Raw genomic sequence first — 24,260 nt, 5'->3', positions numbered from 1 at the left:
GGTGGATAAGAATAATTTATTATATAACCTCTCAATTTTAATAATAAGGCGAATAAATATTTGTTTAGCATAAGTATGGTTTATCCATCATAAATTTGGTCATAAATATTCTCTTAACTCTCACTATCCTCTTTGGTGCTTTCACTGCAAAAAACAAAAAGCGAAAGCTGAAAGCTCAAGGCCAGCTCATTATCTTTTCCGTTATTAATTCATTTTATTTGAAAAAAGAAGAAGGATAGAGTTATGTCGACATGAATTGTATTCCACCCATTTATTGTATTGTTCCATCTCTTATCTCATGATGATGAATATACTTCTGTTTGGATTTTAGTTTGAATCACCTAAGTCGAATTTAATTTTTATTCAACAATTTAATTTTAGTTCAGCCATATTGGATTATGAAAAAGTTGAAAATTTCGATGCGAATCAAAAATAGATATGATCTAATAAGAATTTAATTCATCTATAATAAGTCAGAATGACTCATTAATACACCAATAAATTTTAAATATTAAATTATATTAAAAAAATAAAATTCTAAATATTCTTTTTTCTTTAAACTAGTGTAATTAAATTATGTTTTGCGTAAAATAAATGATATAACTTTATATAGATATTTAGAACAAATAAAATTATGTAAAAATGTATAAAAAATAAAAATTCAAAACGTAAAATGACACACCAAAATCATAATTATCAACTCGATAACATTTTCCTTTAGTTTTTAGTACCTTTCTTTCTCTTGAAGATAACTTTTATGTATGTCTTAACTTAATTTAAATTTTAATCAAAATTATAATTTTGACTTTTTTAGGATTGAAAAAAAAATTATATATATTTTTAATTAAGTGAACCAACTCGTTTAATTCACCAGTTTGTGGTGAGTCGTGTTAGAAGTAGGTTTGAAGCCTAACTCAACCCCACAAAACCGGCTTGTAAGGTGAGGTTTGCACCTTATTTATATATTATGAATTAACCTTATCTCTAGTCGATGTGGAACTTCCAACCATTCGAGTTAGGTTCGAATTTTGTAAACTCGCTAATAAGTGAGTTAAGTTGAGTTGACTCACTAAGTGGTCAACCTAGAATGAGCCAGACCCGCCTACTTTGACAGCTCTGGAGTGAAAATGTTATAAGTGGATATAAAATTAGTTTGATGATATAATTTATTTATTTTTTATTAGGAAAGTGTTTAAATTAATAGGTTACATTTTTTTTTTAGTTTGACTTGAAATATGATTGTGATGATGATGTATTTTTTTAAAAAATAATAATAATTGAAGACCAATGATATAATATGCAAACAAACTTTACAATATAAATTTATACATGAAAGGATGTATTTGATATTGATATTTTTATTTTTATTGTAATGTTTCCAAGTCACAATTAATTTGCTTTTAACTCAACAAGATATACTTATATTAGTTTAATATACATTTTTACAACTCCATGACATAACTATTTGCGTGTGGCTATGCATCATAAGAAATGACCAATGAAAGAAATGGGACAAACTTTAACAATACATATATAGGTAATATCAAATTCAAGCCATGTACAAAATCACATGAACTTGTTCATACAATGGAAGAAATTCAAGTAATCTTGCAAATCTTTCTACATAAGCATACTTGGACAGATCTTTAAAAAATATTTTGTGTAACCAAAGTTGATATACAAATGTTTTAAAATACCGAATATGTAAAATATGTTAAAACTAAAATAAATTAAATATATAAAATACACTACAACTAAAATAAATTGCTTAAGCTCCGCCACTGGGTACTTTCATGCCAAATCCACGTTTCCTTCTCTCCATCCTGTTAAATTGTGGGAGAAAAAACATGCACTGAAATTTTCGAACCGAAAGCTCTCAAGATTAATAAAAATACGTTGGTCAAAGAAAAATAACATTTACCAACCCAATCTGATATAAGTTATAAATCACTATAAATTGAATTCATTTAATTTATATTTGATAAGAAGTAGTATAGATTTAATATACTTCAATTTAACCCAATACAAATACTTTTATTTAAATAAGTTTTAATGAAAAAGAATTATATCTGCTTATAAATATTTCTATATCATCATAAAATAAGTTTAAATTGATTTACGGAGAAAGTAATTTATAAAAGTTAACTTTATAAAAATTAAATATTAACTCGATAATCTAATTTTAATATGTAGAAAGAATTATTTCACTTTTTCTTTGGAAATGTTTACAAGAAATTTGTTCATAATCAAAATTTGCAATGATTTGCAAGATATTGATTGTTTTATTTCTATGCCGAAATGTTACAAGCATTCAACGTGTTTCATGGAATGGAAACCTCCATCCAATACAAGCTCAATTAAGATGAGATCGCTGGGAAAATGTAGCAACACTAGCATCTCCAAGTATATATAGTAGGAGCTAACACGAGATAACTAAAAAAATACTTAAATATATATTTGTAATGCCTAAACTTAAATTTGAAATTAAAATTTATCTCAAATTTTGATATATTTTCGTTCCAAATTTTATAATAAATATAGTTATTTTAATTTAATAATATTAAATATTTTTTATGTATCAAATGAAGTTTCAGTTTAATATTAAATTTTAAATATATCAAATCGTGTAAATATTTTAAAATTTAGAAACTAGACTGTATCAAGAAAAACAAATTCAAATTTTACTTCAAATATTTAACCCATACAAAAGAGAAAGAAAATTATATATATATATATATATATATATATATATATATATATATATATATATATATATATATGAAAAAGAGTATAGGGAAAGAGAATTATCAGAGAATATATATGAACAGAGTATAGGACTTACGTTGGTGCAAGTTTGCCTAGCCCCAACAGCTCTTCACCTGTGTCTTCATTCAGCACTCTCCCAGAAATTTCAATTATATAAGACCTATCTCTATCCTTGGGGAGTCCTCTCTTAGCTAGCAAATCCAAGTCTTTTTGGTGAAGTTCCCTACCATTTACATAAACACCAGTATTTCCACCACAACATTTGTATGGCATGGGAAGATTGAACTCTTCTATAAATGGCTGCACGAGAAATCACCTTGTTTAATTAAACCGACTAGGGTGTGTATGTTTATATTACAACCAACATAATGCAATATAAGGGTAGAATTAACTTACAGGAATTATTCCAAGACAAGGCCCTCCCATCACACCCCAAAATCCACCTCTAAAATCATACCTATTCAACACAAAATCTGTCACTTGAACTACATAAACAATCAACAGAAAATTTATAACATCCGCAAATGTTATATTCTATAAAGGGAATCCAAGCATGAAAGGCTCACTTTTGTTTTGACAGTTAACACATACACACAGAAAATTGCAACTTAACTGAACCTACTAACTAGGACAGGAACTGACTGCAGCTTTGAGACTTATCTTATCACAATTTAACACATCACTATTTAGTTGCACAAATTGAATTACCCATTAGATCGGGTCAGTGCTGGTGAGTTAGGAAAGCAAGCACACACAATTTTTGGTTCTAACTATATTGTTACCATTATAAAAAATATGTATAATTACACGGAAGTTTATGGTAAAGTATACATACTAACCAATATTTTCCAGGAAGGATTATTCCAGCTAGCTTTTCAGCCCTGTTGATGACAGGATTTGACATACGCTTCCCATTTACAGCAACATAACCTGGTAACATGACCTGTATGATTAAACCGGAAGAAATTTTGGAAGCTCTTATCCATAGTGTTCGCAAAAAATGATTTAACACCTTTGTACTTCGCTCGTGTTTCATGTTTATAACGTTGTAGCTGAAATAGTGGTACTGCCATGCCAAATCCATGCTTCATTTTCTCCACGCTGTTAAATTGTCAAAAACACACGGCTTCAAAATTATCCCAATTCAGTGCTACCAAATATTAATCAATTTAGTGGAATATCAACTACTGCATAGTACTAAAATCATATTGAAAAAATGAGTTGCAAAATCCATGCTTCATTTTCACAACACCTTTCAGCTCTCAAATTTTTCACTTTCACTAGAAAAATCTTTGACAAATAGATTAATAAAGAATGAAGACAATAAAAGAAGAAACTCGTATACTCCCTCACGGAGACAAAAATGATTCAAAGAGGACATGAACAGAATCGCGCTTACACGGGTGCCAATTGGCCAAGGCTGTTGGACTCTTCACCTGTGTATGCATCAAAGACTTTCCCAGAAATTTCAATGATATAAGATCTGTCTCTATCTGTGGGAAGTCCTTTCCCTGCTAGCAAATCCAAGTCCTTTTGGTGAAGTTCCCTGCCGTTTACATAAACATCAGTATTTCCACCAGAACATTTGTGTGGCAAGGGATGATTGAACTCTTCTATAAATGGCTGCACGAGCAATACCCTCATTTACTTAACATAATCGCATTGCCTTTAAGCATACATCCAACAGATAGCAATAGAATAATGGTATGATTAACTTACAGGAATTATTCCAAGACAGGGCCCTCCCATCACACCCCAAAATCCTGTACAAAGCAAAACCTTAGTTAAGCAATCACCACAAAATATATAATTGGTTCCAAATTGCAAGATCACACATCCAGAAATATTATACTGCAAAAGGGAATTAATACCAAAGCATGAAACTCAATTTTAATTTATTTTGTCAGTGAACACATATATACTAAAGAAAATTGGAATTTAACCGAATCTACGAACTATAACAGAAATTGATGTAAGCTCTATGATATATCACAATCTAATAGCATCAGCATACTATTTATTGCTAACCAATAATTTCCAGGCTGGATTGGTCCTGCTATTTTCTCGGCCTTCTTGATGTTAAAGTTTGACATGGGCTTCCCATTTACAGTAACAACGTTGAGTAGGCTTGGATCACCTGTATGATTAGACCAGGAGCAATCTTGGACGCTTTTCTTGATAGTGTTTTCAACTTCAACTGAGAAATTGTCGGTGGCTGTTGCAACAATCTCAGTCCGAGTGAATAACATAAAATCTTCTTCAACATCTTCAGCACTGTCGCTGTTGATCGCACGGTCCACTACCGAAGCAAAACTCCGCACAGGGAATGTTTCTTCACCGCTGGAACCACTACTACTCCTTATTGCACTGTCCACTGTCCAAGCAAAACTATTTAACGCTGTTCCCAGACTGGCCATGCTTGAAAGTTGAGACGGTGGACACACACTTGCATCAAGTGGGCGAGTAAGCACACACTGAGACACACTACGCGTATGCGAAAGTAAGAGGCAAAGAGAACGCTAACCACTGATTCAACCCTATGTACCTCTCGCGCCCAAAAAAAGTCTCATGTGAGCGCAGAAATGTTAGTTAGGGTTGTTATATTTAAAAGGTTTAATTAAGTATTTCTTGAAATGGTTCTTTTGAAAAATTAGTGTAATACGGTTCTTTCCGTTAAATTTATTTAAATGGATTAAATAATTTTTATTAGAATTAAAGTTGTTAATTAGAATAATTTATTTTATTGATATAATTATACTATTAATTTTAATAAAAGATTATTGATTCACTTCGATCAATTAATCAAAAATATTAAATTACATTAATTTTTATATAACAAAATCAGATTAAAACTAATAAAATATAAAATGTGGTTTCTTCAGAATTTGTTTACGAATTCAGAAGGCTTACTGGATGAACCTTCAACTCATCTAGCTTCCTTAGAAGCTCAGCTCGATCCTGCTCAAGGTGCTGAACCATGTCTGCACCATCTGCTTCATTGCGATTCCTCCACGATCCCATATATTTACTAGAAAAGCCATTCGAAGGTCCTTCATCAGGATACTTGGAAGTGGAAAATCTCACACTTTCCATCTCAGTTCGTGGCTTAGCATCACTGCGATCCACTAGGCCCTTCTCCAATGAACTTTCCGATTTACCAGAATCTCCAACTCCAACCTTACCGTCATCCGACAAGCTACCACACACATAACCCTTATGCTTCGCTGCAAATTAAAATCAAACGCAACTAAATTTACAAACTAAAAAACTTAACCGTTTCCAATTTCTTTCCCACCACAAAATATATAGGATCATGATACTCTGCCGCAACTAAGACGCAAACAAAAACTGATTGAAAGTACGGGATCGTTTACTAATAATGAAGTAAAATATGGAACTGCAAATTTCAACCACGATTTCTTCTGATGAGAATGTGTTCATTTTATAAAAAAAAAAATTGGAAAGCACGTCAAAATCAAAAAGTGAAAACAGAACCAACGTGACCACACAAGAGAGGATGAAAAAAACTACCTTTAAGAACCGCACCACAACCACCACATTTATAAACAGAGTAATCGATGGGTTCGGCAAGAAGATTTTGACACTTTGGGCAACGCACAAATCGCACCTTGACCGAGTTCGACATGGAGAAACGTTGAAAGGCAAAGGGACTAGGCAAACAGTATCAACACCAGCCGAGAAGAATAAACGTTGAAGCACATGAGAAACGAATGAGAAAAAAGCATATAAAAGAGAGTGTTTGTTTCTCCCTAAAGTGAATGCTTGGCTTCTTGGAAACACAACGTTGGAAAGGGAAGGGTCGAAGGTGGTGATGACGTTAAACAAGCAACGGTTTCTTTCACAAAGTGAAAGCAATAGGCTCAGAGTGTGTGTGTGTGAGAGAGAGATAGAAGAGAAGACTCAAAAGAGAAAGATGCTCTTTGTCTCGCTTTTTCTTTCGGCGCTGCAGCTGCTCTGCATCTTCATTGGGGTTTTCTTAGTATTTTTCTAAGAATTCAAGCACCAAAGACATGGAAATAAGGAAGAAGGGATAATCAATTAAGAAACACACCGGGGACAAAATTTACTATTGGGCCACTCAACTCGAGGCCCATTAGAAATATCATGAAACTGAAATGGTTTAAAGATTATGTATGATTAGTTAATGATGACCTGCAAGATCTTTGTCTCAGAAGAATAATGTGGTTAGAAGATTTACTAGATTTCACACCAGGAATGGTTGAGCTTTCGGTATATAATATATAAATATACAAATACAATAATGAACCAGGAATAAAAAGGATACAGGAGATAGTTTTTTTAGATAGATAGTATTATTTCCTTTTGATTTGAGTGTTATAGTATCATTTTGGTGTTTTCATTAACCAACCTCCATGTCTCCTAAATCAAATAAAGATGTCGAGAAAACCTTGCAGGCTATTTTTTGAAAAATAAAGATCTCTTTTGAAAACCTCAACGCCAACCAACCTCCACATAAAAAAATTACCTCAACTCAAATGAAAAAATGTCTTGCAGCTAGTTTGTGTTATAACTGTCATCAAAAATATCTCATCTTTCACACTTGACCCAATAGATCCACCAATACTCTCAAAACTCCAAGAACCCTTCACTTCCCACTAATTTGGGGTGTTACAATAATAAATGTTTTCATGTGATTGGAATAGGTTATAGGTTATAGGTTAACTTCAAATTATGTTTTCAAAATTCATATCAAATAAATAAATCGACTCACAAGTATGTTATTTTTTATAATCTTATCTTGGCCCCGTCTTATTATTTAGATGATACTTACATTTGGATTGGGATGAAATTTATTACTGTTTTCATTCAATTTTATTATATATTTTTTTGTAATTTATTTTTAAACTAATAAAAAAGTGACGTTTATTATGAATTACAAAAATTTAGGAGTTCATCCTGTTTAATAAACTTTTTCATGATTTTATACTTTTTAATACATTTTGAACCATTAAAGATAATGTTTTAAAAATAATATATCAGAGAGCATATACATCACAATAAAAAAAATCATAGTAAGTAATTCAATTTAACTATCGTGATCAAATATAAATAAAAATATGAACTTTTTTACTTTAAATTTTTTTTTACTTTTAAAATTTTGAAAATTGATATATCTTATTCATGCAACATCAGCTAATTCTTGCGGTATTGATATATATTGAAAACCTTGAATCGATGTTTCAACATGAAAAAGGAAAGTCACTGAAAGTAATTTCAATTTGAATGTAGATAAATGAATACTTATTTAACGTGATACTACCAAACATGTATTTATTTGTTGAAGATTGTTCATCTTTTTCCCCAAAAATAAGTGTTCTTTAAATAAAAATTAATAGTCAATTTTTTTCATAAATTAAAGGATTAGTTTTTCAAAAGAGTTAAAGACCACTGAAAACAAAGTGTAGCAAAAAGGCTATAACGTCATGGATATATTTATGTGTTCAACTAAGTGAGTGGCTAGAAGTAGCCTATCTGAATTAAAGAAGGTGCTACGGAAAGTATTTAGTGTGTGTGCAGTTATGATTAGTTGACTCTACCTGTGACATGCATCAACATAAATACAACAATCAAAATTTGCTTTCAGCTTTTAATATGTTTCAACCACGTTTCTGTCTGTAATGTGTGTTAGTGTTAAGTTTGGATGAGTTTTTTCTCCATTCAAACCCTACTTTTTCTAAATGCATAACAACAAACACCTGGTATTCAACTCCATCGTAAGCTGATTTCTTTTTCGATTTCACTATAGATGATTGGAGTAAAATGTCAGAAAGCATGTGGGTCCGCTTCATGTTAATTAACTAAGAAATTGTACAAACTTCAGCTATTAACGATTCCACAGTGTGACGTCAAGTAATATTAACCGTACTTACCTTAATGACCAAGTAACACGCAAGGTTATTTGGTGGGAATGAAGAAAGAGTCATGGCCAAATATTATAATCATATACAATATATTACAGATAAAAAATGGAGATATATGCATAGGCAGAATATGACTTTTACCTATAGCCCGAAACAATGTGATACTAAGTCAATAATTCTTGTTTAGTTTTCTTCCATTCTAAATAGTAAGATTTTTGTTACATCTAATCAAAATTCTTGCACACAAGATAGAGAAGAATGCACAGTAGTCTTGTCTCAGATCATAAAAAAAAAACATTTCCATGATTCAATTAGAAACGCATAACTACAAGCTGACCAAGGAATAAATTTCAATTTTTTTTACATCAAATTCTACACTACATGACTTTCCGCACAATTACTTTTACTTTTCCTAAGACTGCCTGATATCAAGCGTAGAACTTCTAATGCAGTTTTTTTTTTTTTTGGTTACCTATAAGCATTTTAAAAAAAATTACAATTATATATGTAATATAAATTCATGTGAAGGACAAACCCCTTGAACTTGTCTTGCAATGGAAAATTTTCATTAATCTTGCAAATATCTCCAGCTTGTTCCATTAGCACGTTCCAAATAATGTTTTCCGAATCAAATGGATGAAAAAAGATTCATCTTCTCCAACCTGTGGTAAAATATTTCTTTCTACGTTTTGATTATGTAGAAGCTCTAGGTGCTTTCATGCCAAATCCATGCTTCACTTTCTCCACTCTGTCACATTGTCAGAAAAGCACAGGTTGAAAATCAGCCAAAGCAAAATGCTCCTCTTCAAGATAAATAAAATTTAATGGAATATGAACAAATTTATAAAAAGTTAAATGCTGGAATCATAGTGGGAAATGAAGTAAACACAATCATGTGGACTTAAGTTCAGACAATGTACGGAGAAAGAAAGAATAATCAATCTGGGGAATAAAAATGATATAGTCTTCAATCCGAAGCTTCAAACACGACCATAAAATTAGAAGTAAACCATCCGCACGTTTGCTTGCCTGTTGTCCACGTGAATTTGTACGTCTCTACAGAAGCTATCAGGCTTTAAATTCAGCATCTTTTAATCCTTTGACTTGATATTTTACATTTCAGATGTTGTTTCTAAATATTCTATGTCAGGCTAACATTTGATAGATATAAATTTAGTACATGGTCATTTGCAAGTAGAAGATATATACTCAATAGAGGTGTAATGGCTCGGGTTGAGTTGAATTGAGTTTAGTCTAATTTTCAATCCAATCCAAATAAAAGAAAGGAGTATTACTGTCAGAGAATTGGGTGCGACCCGCTTACATCCCTCCTCAATGAGAAAAAATAAAACATGACAACATCATAAGTGTACCCTAGATCACTAGTAATAGAGATTACCCATCTTTTCAGCTGTTTTATTTTCTTCATTTTCACCAAAAAAAATTGATAAATAAAATAGTGAAAATTGAAGACAGAAAAAAATTTAGTATATTATATCCCTTTCACATAACAACAAAATGATTCACAAACTATCAGCTGCAGCTTGCTGCAAAAACCATGCCTCTCACCCATGGTAAACCTATAATGATTGGCAAGATTCTGATTGTTTTATTTCTAACCTAAAAACCATCTTGAAATTGCCAAGTGAAAATGTGTATCTTGGAAACCTGTTTCCAATCTAGGGCTCAAGATCACAGGCAATTGTGAAAATTAGAGTTGCTAGTAAAAAAATGATGAAAATGGTGTTTTAGCAAATCAGTAAAAACATATCATCTCTGTGTATAAAGTAGGAAAAAGAGTGAACTTAAACAAAAAAGGAAGACTAGTATTAAAGATTAGGAACAGAACAGCACTTACGTTGGTGCCAGTTTGCCAAGGCTGTCCAGCTCTTCACCTGTGTCTTCATCCAGGACTCTCCCAGAAATTTCAATGATATATGATCTATCTCTATCTGTGGGAAGTCCTCTCCCTGCTAGCAAATCCAAGTCTTTCGGGTGAAGTTCCCTACCGTTCACAAAAACACCAGTACCCCCACCAGAACATTTTTCTGGCAAGGGATGATTGAACTCGTCTATAAATGGCTGCAGGAGCAATCACTTCATTTAGTTAATATGATTAGCTTATGTCTCCAAGCATACAACAAACAGGTTGTGATAGAATGGTATAACTTACAGGAATTATTCCAAGACAAGGCCCTCCCAAGACACCCCAAAATCCAGCCCGAAAATCATACCTGTACATAAGAAAATCTATTAGTGCACTATAAGCAATCAGCAGAAAAATTATGGTTAGTTCAAAAGCGCATAATAGCACAACTACAAATGTAATTCTGTAAAGGGAATGTAGACATGAAACTCAGTTTTATTTGGTCAATGGACATTTACTGCAGCCAATTGCAATTTAACTGAATCCACAAACAACAAAAGGAGTTGATTGGAGATCTCAGATATAAATCAATCTAAAAGAGCATCAGGTATAAATAATATGGAAGGTTACAACTGACGTAAAGCATACTAACCAATAATTTCCAGGCTGGATTGTTCCTGCTAGCTTTTCAGCCTTCTTGACAACACGATCAGATAATGGCTGCCCGTTTACAGTAACGTTGGTTTTACTACGATCATCTGTATGATTAGACCGTGAGAAATCTCGGAAGCTTTTTTTGATAATGTTTGCAAAAAATGAATCACCCCCTTTGTTGGATTTATGATTATCGTGTTCTCGACTAGCATATCCAGAATCCTGGGAAACACCTGTGTTTGAATAATCATGGACATCCATCTCGGTAGCAAGTGCGGCCTCTTTCAATGAATTTTGACGAGATGACATCTTGTCCACTTTTGTCTTCTCTTGCTCTGAGCGACTGCTTTGGTTTCCTTTTCCAAACCGATTTACAGCATGGTTATTATTGGAGTAATCAAAATACTCCTGTAGAGGCGAACCCGCAGGAGGAGATAAAGAATCTGTAGTTGGCCGATGAATGGACTTAGTGGCCTCCCTTGGATCAATCATTGCTTCCGGACTATGTTCATCTTCAGAGGTACTGAGAGATGAAGAACGAAAACTTGGTATCTCCAGGGACTTGTTAGAGTTCAAAGCACCCATAGAGAGAGGTTCCCTGTCTACAGAATGAAAATCATAACCAGAATAATCATCAGATGAAAAGTTAGCACCAGTCCTGTTGGCATGAACTCGGGAATGTGACATACGGCTACTCCCAACCTCATTAGAGCTGTTATCACCTCTAGAGGGAACTCCCTTTGTTTCTAAATTAGGAGAAATAATCAGCTTATTATTGATGACAGCAAAGCTAATTTCTGAGGAACAAGCCCCACATTGAACTTTCTGCCGACGATTTTTCACTAGAACCAATGCCTTTTTAGGCAGTAACAGCAACTCAGAACAATTATGACATGAGATGAAGGGCGAACCACCAGCTACAGGATAGCAACGCTGGCTACTAGTAGCTAACATTACTTTGCGGGGACGAGTTCGAACAAAACTACCCATCTCAGAGTTGAAATCACTACCCCATCTTGCATGTAATTGGTTTTCACGATAAGTCGCAGGAGGAATGGCCGTTCTGGAATTATGAACTTGCGGACCAAATGCCCCTGGGATGTCATGATGGTATAACATAGGATCATTTGGAATATCAGGGAATCTGCTGTTAATGAATGAAGCAGGTGGTGCTGGCACCGAACCTCTTCTTTTGTTATCATAACAGTGAAAACATGAGCAAGAAGGTGGATGAAGCATTGCATTATTATGTGAGTATAGTTCATAAGAATCTGGATTAGTATCAACATACCGTCCAGGATAGTAGGGATGTAATGGTTGTTTTGGGAACTGGTGTGGACCTCTCCTCAGCATTTGGGATGCAAAAGGATCCCCATATCGATTTGGATTATGCATTGAAGGAGGGAAGTTGGGCATAGCCATGTCATGACTACTTGGATAAGGGTACGAATCATGATGATGATAGTTGAAATGAGTGGAGCCTGCCACATGCTTATCAGTGCCATAAAATTGCCTTGAAGTTCTGTTCAACCCAGATGATCCATCTGAAAACCAAGGATCGGAGCCACCATAGGGATGAGGATCCGGAGGAATCGTCCTTTCATCAGGAATAATCTTTTCCTTTTGGTTGCTTACCAATTCAGAAGACTTACTGAGGTGGACCTTCAACTCATCTAGCTTCCTTAGAAGCTCAGCTCGATCCTGCTCAAGGTGCTGAACCATGTCTGCACCATCTGCTTCATTGCGATTCCTCCACGATCCCATATATTTACTAGAAAAGCCATTCGAAGGTCCTTCATCAGGATACTTGGAAGTGGAAAATCTCACACTTTCCATCTCAGTTCGTGGCTTTCTCCAAAACTCCTCCATCTCAGTTCTCTCTCCATTCTGCCAATTAGAAATTCTCCCGGAGAATTTAGACCCATTCTCACGACTAATTCGAGACTTGTGTGGTTCCTCCTGTTCTCTTCCTATTGATTTACCCGCTTCATCTTTACCACCATTGACATCAACATCATCATCAAATACCCCTTTCTCAATAATACCCTCTGGTTGATTCAGAAATTTCTCCTCCATGTTATCTACTTTATCCACATCCCTTTGAATTTCGTCCCCTGAAGGACCACTACTGGACTTAGCATCAACGTCCGAAGCATCACTGCGATCCACTAAGCCCTTCTCCAATGAACTTTCCGATTTACCAGAATCTCCTCCAACTCCAACCTTCCCGTCATCCGACAAGCTACCACTCACATAACCCTTATGCTTCGCTGCAAATTAAAACCAAACGCAACTAAAATTAGAAACTAAAAAGCCTAACCCGTTTCCAATTTCTTTCCCACTACAAAATACAGGATCATGCTACTCTGCCGCATGTAAGACGCAAACAAAAACTGATTGAAAGTACGAGATCGTTCACAAACAATGAAGTAAAATATGAAACTGCAAATTTCAACCACAATTGTCTAATGAGAATGTCTTAATTTTATTAAAGAAATTCGGAAGCACGTCAAAATCAAAAGTGAAAACAAAACCAATGTGACAACACAAGAGAGGGGGGGAAAAGCTACCTCGAAGAACCGCACCACAACCACCACATTGATAAACAGAGTAATCGGCGAGTTCGGGAAGAAGATTTTGACACTTTGGGCAACGCACCAATCGCACCTTGGCCGAGTCCGACATGAAGAAACGTTGAAGGAAAAGGGACTAGGCAAACAGTATCAACCCCAGCCGAGAAGAATAAACGTTGAAGCACATGAGAAACGAAATGGGGAGAAAGCATATAAAAGAGAGTGTTTGTTTCTCCCTAAAGTGAATGCTTGGCTTCTTGGAAACAACAACGTTAGAAAGGGAAGGGTCGAAGGTGGTGATGTCGTTAAACAAACAACGCTTTCTTTCACAAAGTGAAAGCAATAGGTTCAGAGGGTGTGTGAGAGAGAGAAATAGAGAGGACTCAAAAGAGAAAGAGAAACTCTTTTTCTCGCTTTTTCTTTTGGCGCTGCAGCTGCTGCTGCATCTTCTTTTGGGTTTTCTTAGTATTTTTCTAAGAATCCAAGCACCAAAGACAAGGAAAAAAAAAAAGAAAGGAAGAAGGGGTAATTAATTAAGAATCACAGCGGGGACAAAATTTCCTCTGGGAATCTAAGAATCTGGGGAGGTTAAACTCTGAAAGCTGAAATTATCATGAAAAATTACTGAAACATCCTGATTTAATTTGAGTGTTTGGGCTTCAAAGAGAAAGAGTGAGGGATTAAAATAGTGTACGAGAAAAACACGGGATCATTTTCCAAGGTTGTAGTGTACTGGTTCTATGCCAACGAGGAGAAACGACCAAATAATTGTGTCCAAAAACCGAAATGAGTAGGCACGAAACGACGTCGTAGGAGGAATCCCCTTTGGCGAGTTGCCTAATTTGTGCATAGGGAAGCGAGAATAGTAGAAGAAGTAGCAGTGGTTTGAGACAGAAACTAAAATCTAAAACCGCAACTTAGTGGGTTAGAATCGAAGTGTGAGGTAAAAATTTATGACGTTTTTCTCTTCTTCTCTGCTCTCTGCTCTGATTCATGCACCAATCACCTATCAATAGGGGCATTTTTTTTCATTTATTAGATTCTTACAAAATTCTACTGCAAATTTACCTTTTTTCTTTCAATTACCATTTCATAATATCCAAAATATTCAAACTTTTCTGTCAGAACCTGTCAAAACACTTAGCTTCTTAAAATTGCATCTAATCACATATTTAAGAAATAATAATGATATATGTTTTTTGCAATTAATATTTTGAAAATCTTTTGTTATAAGTAAGATGTTTAATTGAAACATAAATTAGACCATTTGATAAAATAATAATAAAAATAGTAGTAAGGTTGTGATATAAAATTACTCCACAATAAATATTTTTATTTATTTAGATAAATGTTGAACTCACATTTCCTTATTCGTTGTGTCAATACAAGAATGCATGCAAATGTAATTTGTATCATTTCAAATTATTGCAGTTGTTGTTGTTGATCATTACCAACATCTCAGACTCACACACCATTGGAGATGCTCAAGAATTGTTTGACAAAATGTGTTATATGGTCGTAATTTGATTATTATTAACACGTGTTTTTCTTATACCAGTTTTTGCTTAAAAGGTATTTGACAAACTGTCTGAGAGAAAAATTGCATCTAGGGTTCCCACTATGAATGTGTTTTGATTTGTACCCTTTCACACCGTTCACACGCAAAAACCTATTCTGGGCAAGGCCCAATAAACCTTAGAATGCGAAAATTATGTTAATGGCAAAGTATAATTAAATTTTGATCAGTAACAGTTTTGGCCATTGCCCTAATTGTCTATCTTTCTAATTTGTGGCATGGTTAAGATCAATCTAAACCAAAGATTGGTCCAATATTCCACAAAGTTCACGAATTGTCATGTATGTACACGTGATACTCATAACTATTTTTTCCATCAATGATTAACATTATTTATAGTATCCTTGTAAGTAAATTACTTGTTTTAGAGAAGTTTAATTTTATTTTGTTTGGAAGTAAGTTTTAGGAATAATATTTTATTTTATCTAGCTATCATGACCAAATGCTAGAAATCCAAATTCACGGATATTATAAAATGAATTAATTAACATAAAAAGTGTTCCCATGTTTTTGTGCACAGCTTTCACGAAAAAAAACTGAAACAAAAAAAATGGTAGACATGAAAATTTTATCTTTTTCTTTTGTTATGTATCTTTCAAAACTAAAATGAGAGAGAAATCCATGGGTGTCAACACAAACATATACTGGTATAACTATGATGTCAACATCGCAGTTTGGTCCACCACATCACCTAAAGATGTTGGAGTCATCCATTATTACTGCCATTGTTGTCTCATTGTCATGACCTTCAAAGTTATGCTCACTCCATTCATAAGTAATTCTCTAATATATTTTATCACCACTGTTTATCATTATAAAAGTTAAAATAAGTTTGGTAATTTAATTTTATATCTGAAAATCAGAAATAAAAATAATTCCTAGCGTAATCGTGAACATAAACATACACATTACACGCTAAACTACGTTAAAATTTTTTGTGTCGTTTATTTTTTTTTTTTTATTCTTTTTTTTATTGTCTTGTTCCTAACATCTCTTACTGATAATAAAGTACACTTTATACGATCATGTAATAATTTAGAATCTACTTAAATACTAAGAAAACAAACTACTAGGGATATTACCCTAACACCCCTATTTAATTATCTGACACGTGTTCCATTCTTTGGTTTTATTGTCTTTTTACCTGTGCTAAAAGTTAGTTTCTGCCCTTTTTCAGCCCATGGATTCAGTTCCGATTTTACCCCCATAATTTCATTCTAATCGATGGGTTTATTGTAAAATTTTGTTTCCCGCTCATCTATGCTACTCAATTCTTTTATGATTGATTGACGTATATCTACCTTTTTTCAAAATGGAAGATTATGGATTTATCTGCTGCATTTCTCCATTTCAAATTGTCATTGAAGCCAATAGAGTGCACTAAAATTGTGTCTGGTGTGGTTCGTGCACTTGGAAGAAAGGGCAATGGTGTGGATTTTCGATTTTGGTGGTGCATTAGCGATGTTTTGTTCGCCGATTTCGGTGGTGCATTGACGAGGTTTCTATTCGTCTGGTTTTAACTACCCTCACTTCACTATTTAGGGTTTTGCTTCACTCACCCTCACTTCACTGTTTTGTGTTTTTTTGTTTTCTACTAAACTTGGGTACTTCTTCTTTGATGGTGTAGGGTTTTATCATGAGTTTGATTCCCTTCAAAACTACTATGATGCCTTAATCGATGCCAAGAAGATCATCAACAATCAAGATCGTCAACTACTATCAAGTTGGTGCGTACGATTATTTTCTTTTTCATTTTTGAAGTTTTGGATCCAACAAGATTTATTTTTGGCTACAGAAAATCGTTTATTAAGCTGGCTTCTCTAAAAATCCTTTTTATTGTGTATTATTAATTGGTGTTTGTATTTTTGTTCTACAGTTTTCTTGATCAGAAATAAAGACAATGTTTTCTTTTAGTAAAAAGGGTACATTTTTTTTCGAGAGCTATGTTTGATTATGGTTATAATTTTTAGTGTTTATTTTTGTTCGTATGTGTGTGAATTTACATTGGTGTAGAGATTTATGGATTCTACTTCTACATTTTTCTTATGATTTTTCTCTTTCTATTATTGTTACAGGACTTTGTTAAGAAAGGTGGAATACTAGCTATAACTTTTCCCCAAAAGGTATTTTTTTAGGGTTTGTGATTTTGTTTCATTTTTCTGTATGTGCTAATGTTTTTTGCAGCTATTTTTTATGGTTACATTGGTGTTCATCTTGAGTTTAATGGTAAGTGTTTTAGGTTTTATAATACATTTAGTGAAAATTGATGATTTTGTTTAATTTTTGGGTATTTTGGGTGCTAAATTTAAATTGATTGAGGCTAATGGATTTATGCAATTGAAGGGTTGAATGTTTCGAGATGTTTGAAAAGAGATCCTGGAAATTTATTGAATGTATGTTTGATTTAATTGATGGTAAGGCTACTAATTAGTTTGAAATTGAAATATGAGTTTCTGATGTTGAATGGAGAGCATAATTTATGTATTCCTTTTTTTTATTAGCTTTTGATTAATGCAATGGATTGATGGCCTAGGTTAAGTGTACTACTCACGTTCCTGTTTGTCTTGTGCTGCAGATTTGAATTTTCTGGAAATTAGAGTTTGTGGAGGAAGCTTTAAAGTGGTAACTTTCATCTTATATGCATTTTATTATGTCATCTGCATGGTGCTTGGTTCTTATGATTTTTGGGCATTCATATTTGTGAAGAATATCATTCATTTTCAGAAATTATGATCCATGATACAAATTAATTTTATACTGCAGGTTACATAGTGTTGCACATGGTATTGTTGTTGTTGGTTGTGTTTTTCCCTCGGAACCAATAAATTTGCCAGGTGCATCATTTGTACTTGATCTCCCCTGGTTCTGTTTTAGTATCTAAGTATATTTTTGCTTTATCGATATTCATTATTTTGTATATGTGTAGCCAGGGTAGGGATGGAACTGTGAAAATTTGGGAGAAATGTTTTAGTTATTTAAATCTATTGGTTTTTGTCATAGGCTGTTGAGACCAAATTGTGGGTGTTTCAATTCGTGATTGGGATGTCAATTGTATAGTTGTTTGTTGAAGTTTGATTCATGACATTCGATATTGATGCATTTTGTTAGCCAATGGGATATTGGATTTTGGAGTTTCTATGTGCTGGAGGTATTGAATTAGCTTTAGTGATTTAATTGGGAGTTAGTGTATAATTATTGAATGTGATTTTGTAATCTGTAACTATTATTTTAGAAATGTAATTGCTTGAGAAGTTATGTGATTCGTGCATTTGTTTGGACTTGAAACCACTTGAGTTTCATATAAGCTAATGATTTGGTTCTAATGTTTTAATTGAATTTAAGGTTTCATTTGGTTTAGTTAAAACTTAGTTGGATGGTAGATTCAGAGGATGTTTCAAGATTAGTTGTAAAGTTCCAAGTAGAAACTGGTATTGGAGGAAACACAGGATGTGTTCGAATTTAGTGAAGAGCAAGCTTAACAAGAAATAAGTAGTTTTGTTGATTTCGTATGAATAAGTTGTGGCGCATTTTCTCACTAACTGTGTATAGCAGCAGTATATCAATCATATGAATAAGACATTTTAGTAATGGTTCCTTATACATCTCAATATATTTGCGATATTTAATGGTTCCTTATATATCTTTTTATACATCTCAATTGCTCTTCAATTTGTTAATAATAGGGGTTATGATGGTGCAACATCAAATGCATGGTCATGTGGTGTTTAGAAACTACTAAAATCCCATGGAAGAAGCAGCTGAATGTTGGCAATTCTACATCATCTATTGACAAGTCTCAGAGGAAAGGATGATATTATACTTCAATTCCACGTGTTGTTTAATGCAAGGGTATTAGTGGGCATGAACTTACTTTAAATCTTGACTTTTTCACTATAACAACATCAGTATATTTCAATATTGAAATGTTGCAGGCTTTGTGTGTTGGTTGTATTGCTACTTCGTTTAATGCTTTTAATGTAGTGTATTCCTACAAAAGTGATCATTTGAGATATTTAAAATACTGGAAGCATTTGGTACTACTCATGGACTATAATTTGGTTTATTGTTAGTTTTACAAGCCAATAGTTATGCATAGGTTTTATGCATTTGGTACTACTTTTGTTGTGTTTATGTTTCTAATCAGTTGTAACTAATTATTACAATTACAACTGATTCTAGAAGTATATATAAACTCTTGACAAACTCTCAGTGGTTAAATATCAAAATGCAAAAGATTCCTCAATATTGTGGAATGATTCATCCCAGATTAGGTTCCAATGTAGGCATATTTTTTAAATATACTGTTAGTTTTATTTCTATTTCTCTTATTAATCCAAAGTTTTATGCACCTCTATTACTAATTTTTTATTTTAAAATTTTATTGCACTTTTTTTTTGCGCTCCTAACTTTTCTACCTCAAATTTAGTCTTACTGTGCGTTAATTCGAGCTTTTCTACCTCTGATAATGATTAGTGTTTTTCAGTTTGTGCATTATGTAGGGGTTAAAATAAACCAATTTGTTCATTATTTTTGTGGTGCATCATAGTTTCTATTGAATGAGTTCTTCTCATAATGACTAAAGATTGGTCATTTCTAATATAGTTTATGTCAAAAGGGTTCTTCTCATCATGACTAAAAGTTGGTCATTTCTATGGTGCAGATTATGGTGCAGATTGCGGTGTGAGGAAAGGATGATGGTGTTGTGCATCTTCATGTGGCAGTCATACAACCTCTATTGCAGCTGGAAAAAATGGAATTTCAATGAAGATGTACATACATGAATTCAGGAAAGTAAGTTGAATGGCTCCCTGTTCTAGGTGAGGAATGACGTCTCCCCAATTGATTACTTTTTGATTAAAACCGGGAACTAACTTGATGCTTTTTCTCTTCATGATTGTTGTGAATAAAGCACTTTGTAGACTTTTTGAAGGCTTTAATTCTCTTGCCTTCTGCCTTTTCACCTTATGTGTTTAAGTTACAACTGTTCTATTTTGTGATTCTTGCTTCACAGAAGCAATGTAAGACTCTAAATTATAGAGTACTCAAATTTTAGCTTATGTTTTTTGGTGCAAGAAATATTGGAAGGGGTAGCTGACATTGACTTGGCAATCAATCTAAAGCTCCAAGAAGATGTTCAGCATGATGAATGTCTTGATAGGAGAATTTGGAATCAGTGTGGGGGGTAATAGAATGAAGTCAATTAAGGGTATGTCTCTCAGACAACCTCTGCAGGGCCTATTGTTATTGAATGGCAGGACTTTTGTCACCTTTTTTTAATGTATTTTGGTCGGTGTACTTTCAAATGACATGGATTAGAATTGGTTAATTATGTTTAAGAATAAAGACACAAGCTAACTTATGTTTGAAATTATATATTAGTCAGAAGTACTTATCAAATTTGTTTGTGGTCAATGAAAACCTTGATCTAAAGCACGTTTAACAATGTTAGTCATTCTCACATCTCATGATGCATGTGAGAGAACCTATGTTTATTAATGGCATTCTTTTTAAATGCTAACTGAAATACACTGAAGTAATTATTGAAAACTTTTCTCTGCATTTTTTTTCAGATTTCCTTCCATTGTTGAGTAGGTGCCAATTGCACTCAAGGATGAAGTTGTGCTTGTATATGTGTTCCTCTTGGAACTTATATAAATAAAGAAAAGTGTGTCAAATGATACATGGATCCTTTGACTTATGGCAAGAAATATAAATGTCCATAGAACCCTCTACCTATTTAGTAGCACTTAAGTTTTTCTTCTTCTTTCAAGTTATCAAATTTGAATGAATGAGTATGTGGTTTGATCAAGTTGTTGGTGAACTTAATAATGAGTGAAGATTAATAATACAAACAATCATGTTTATCATTCCTTTATATGTGTGTGTTTTATGTGTTTGTTTAATTAGATGATAAATAATTATTTAATGTGTGTTTTACCATTTGTATTAGTATATTATTTCAATTAATCATAGTATTAGTAATATTATTAATATTTGTAGTTTTAGTAAAGTTATTATTATTATTTTTATTATTGTTATTATTATTATCAAAGGGAAAGTAGCTTGCCAAATTTATGTGGGGTGCCAAATGTACAACTAAGTAAGAATCAGTGGCAAAGCAGAAGCAGTTAGGATCGTGAACATTGATGTACAAATAGTTGCCCAAATATATAAAAAATAATTACAAATTTTAAAAACAATTGTAATATATCTATTGAATTCAAATAATTTTAAAATAATATTCAAAATTCCTTAGTCAAACATGTAATTAGCTTTTAGAATACAATACAAATATTTAATAATATATATATATATATATATATATATATATATATATATATATATATAAATAAATAAATAAAATGTATTTATATAAATGTAATAACAATAATACAATTTTCTCGAAACAAAAATTATAAAAAAAACAACAGCAAAGGCCTCTAAATGTAAAGAAGTATCAAAATCATGATACTCTAACTTTTTTATTAGGAATCACATCATTTCAGGATATATTTACATTTTATTATGTTTACATGTTATTTTATTTAAAATATTTTAAGTTTAATTTTACTTTTTTCTGAATCCATATGTCAATACATTTTTAATTATTCTCTATTTTAAAATTTTGACTATTAACTTTTTGTGCTGTATCTGTTTTGCAAAAAATCATATTGCATACCTACATCTTATTTTAACGATAACTCACACGCACATATTTTATTTTAATATAATATATAACTCAAAAGTTTAATTGTAAATTTTAATTATATAATAATATTATTTTACTACATAACACTAATCAATTATAGTGTCAAATTTATAATTTAAAACAAACAAACAAAGTCATTGTCAAATATTAGTCATATCATTATTTATTATTTGTAGTATTGATCTATAGTCTTATCTATTTGTAGTATTCATCACTTAAAACAAACAAAGTCATTAAGTCATTATGATGCACCAATATTTTAAATAGTTTAAATTTTGTATTATTAGATCATATGTTACTTACATTTATTTGTCTTGTCTTATCTTTTCATTTTTAAAAGTATTTTTTGTTTTTTTTCTCTATTTCTAAATATCTTTTTGTAATATATTTACAAACTAAATGAATATAGTACCATTATTTTTTTTGTCATAAATTTACAAATAAATAAAAAACTAAAGTATTTCATTTAATATAATATTTAACTAAAAAATTTAATTTAAAAATTTGATCATATATGTCAATTTTAAAATTTAAACAAAGTCATATTCAAATGTTATTTTTTAATCTTAATCATTCAGAAAAAAATAATAATATACACTTTATTATTTTCATTTAAAAGAGTAGTATAAAATAATTTTTTTTTAAAGTATTTTATTACCAAAAATACCTATGATTAATTATTTTAATATTTTAATATTATGTATTATCATTTTGTACGATATTCATAATAAGAAATATATCTATATTGCATTTTAAAATATATATACATTTCATTATGAAATATATATACATTTCATTTAAAAATAACAATTTTCTTAATCTTAAGTTAAAAGAAAACAGACAAATAAATTGACCAGTGCAATAATATCTTAGCAAACACATTTTTTATTTAATATTGGTCTATCAAAAAATAATCAATAATACCTTAGGAAACACATTTCTTATTTAATATTGGTTTACTAAACAATAATAAATAAAGAATAATAATCCAAGCCTAACTACACAATAACAATTAATTAAAAGTAATCTAATAAACTAAAAATATCTTAATAGTAGAACTTCTACCCATCCATTAATTAATGTCATTCTTTACATCAATCACAAGTAAATCAACAAAATACTATAAATGACTACAAAGATTATATGATGTACTACGTTAATTTTAAGAAATCAATATAAAAAAATGATTTTTTTTCCAAAAGAGCACTGTTTGCTCCTTTATTTACCAGCATAGCACACTGTGCCTTATATTTACATACCTAGCATTGTTTTGATTGTAGTTGGAAATTCGGTCTTCCGGGAGCCGAATTCCAATCGTTAAGCTTTTTTTTTTCAATTCCAAGTCAGAATTCGGTCTCCAGGGATCCGAATTCTGAACTTGGTTTTTTTTAAAATAAATTAGAATTAATATTTTTAAAATTTTTTAATAGAATATATATAAGAGTTATTTTTTGTTTTTTTTTTGTAAAAAATGTTACATTAAAGGTTAAATATATATTTTTTTAAATAGATATAGTATTGTGTTTTTAATTATTTTACGTATTATTTGAAAGAAGAAAAAAAATATTTTTTTTTTGTATTTGTTGATTTAAAAATAGATTTTGTATTGTGTAGTAAGTTTTTTATGTGCAATTTGAAAATATAAACATCAATTTAATTTATTTGTTTTTATAATTTGTGAGGTATTAATTGTTTTAATAGATGTTTATAAATATGGAAATTACAGTTATCTTTTAATTTTTGATAATTTTAAAAAATTGTATATTATAAACTTTGAAAATTTGTAAAAAATATTTTAAAAATGATGGAAATAAGTAAAATAATTTGAAAGCATTTCATTATTGTATTTTAAATAATTTTGTTATTTGTTTTTAATTTATGTAAAATAAGTAACAATAAAAGATAATAAGAAAAGATGTACCATTGAATTGAATCAAGTACAAATTTATTGAACACAATTAAAAGTACAACATAAACTAAGTGGTTTAATGTGGATCATCTAAGTGCAGGGTTATTAGGACAATGATTTCTTGTGTGTCCTTCAGTTCTACAATAGGAACACTTTTTTGATTGCCTTCCTTCCTTAATGTCCATCTCAGTCCTAATTCTACTTAATTTAGGAGGACCCCTCTCGCTCCTTTTTGTGGCAGGATGAGGCCAAACCTGTGGCCCATGGTATGGTGGCCAATATTCTTCATGTCTTAACTCACCA

At 31.7% G+C, this 24,260-nt stretch overlaps 2 protein-coding genes and 1 long non-coding RNA gene across 3 annotated transcripts; 1 reads left to right on the top strand and 2 right to left on the bottom strand.

The window, feature by feature from the left end:
• Positions 1 to 1,536: 1,536 nt before the first annotated feature.
• LOC114189058 lies at positions 1,537 to 6,779 on the bottom strand. The gene is made up of 10 exons (XM_028077762.1): positions 6,298 to 6,779; positions 5,677 to 5,990; positions 4,781 to 5,240; positions 4,486 to 4,529; positions 4,166 to 4,389; positions 3,779 to 3,867; positions 3,606 to 3,696; positions 3,163 to 3,223; positions 2,843 to 3,066; positions 1,537 to 1,823 (listed from the first exon to the last, which is right to left on the bottom strand). The coding sequence occupies exons 1-10, from the start codon at positions 6,410 to 6,412 to the stop codon at positions 1,769 to 1,771; spliced, it is 1,677 nt and encodes a 558-aa protein (XP_027933563.1). The 5' UTR covers positions 6,413 to 6,779; the 3' UTR covers positions 1,537 to 1,768.
• Positions 6,780 to 8,946: 2,167 nt separating this feature from the next.
• On the bottom strand, positions 8,947 to 14,660 carry LOC114189057 (protein ENHANCED DISEASE RESISTANCE 4-like). Its single transcript, XM_028077761.1, has 5 exons — positions 13,761 to 14,660; positions 11,189 to 13,460; positions 10,843 to 10,903; positions 10,528 to 10,751; positions 8,947 to 9,417 (listed from the first exon to the last, which is right to left on the bottom strand). The coding sequence occupies exons 1-5, from the start codon at positions 13,873 to 13,875 to the stop codon at positions 9,363 to 9,365; spliced, it is 2,727 nt and encodes a 908-aa protein (XP_027933562.1). The 5' UTR covers positions 13,876 to 14,660; the 3' UTR covers positions 8,947 to 9,362.
• Positions 14,661 to 16,926: 2,266 nt separating this feature from the next.
• On the top strand, positions 16,927 to 21,155 carry LOC114186693. The gene is made up of 7 exons (XR_003605126.1): positions 16,927 to 17,066; positions 17,415 to 17,462; positions 17,915 to 17,961; positions 18,103 to 18,173; positions 19,023 to 19,188; positions 20,000 to 20,545; positions 20,910 to 21,155. It is a non-coding gene; the product is annotated as an uncharacterized LOC114186693 (long non-coding RNA).
• The last annotated feature ends 3,105 nt before the right edge of the window (positions 21,156 to 24,260 follow it).

Source organism: Vigna unguiculata, chromosome 6, assembly GCF_004118075.2.
Source record: "Vigna unguiculata cultivar IT97K-499-35 chromosome 6, ASM411807v1, whole genome shotgun sequence".
Classification (NCBI taxonomy): Eukaryota; Viridiplantae; Streptophyta; class Magnoliopsida; order Fabales; family Fabaceae; genus Vigna; species Vigna unguiculata.
This window is presented reverse-complemented; position numbering and strand designations above follow the sequence as displayed.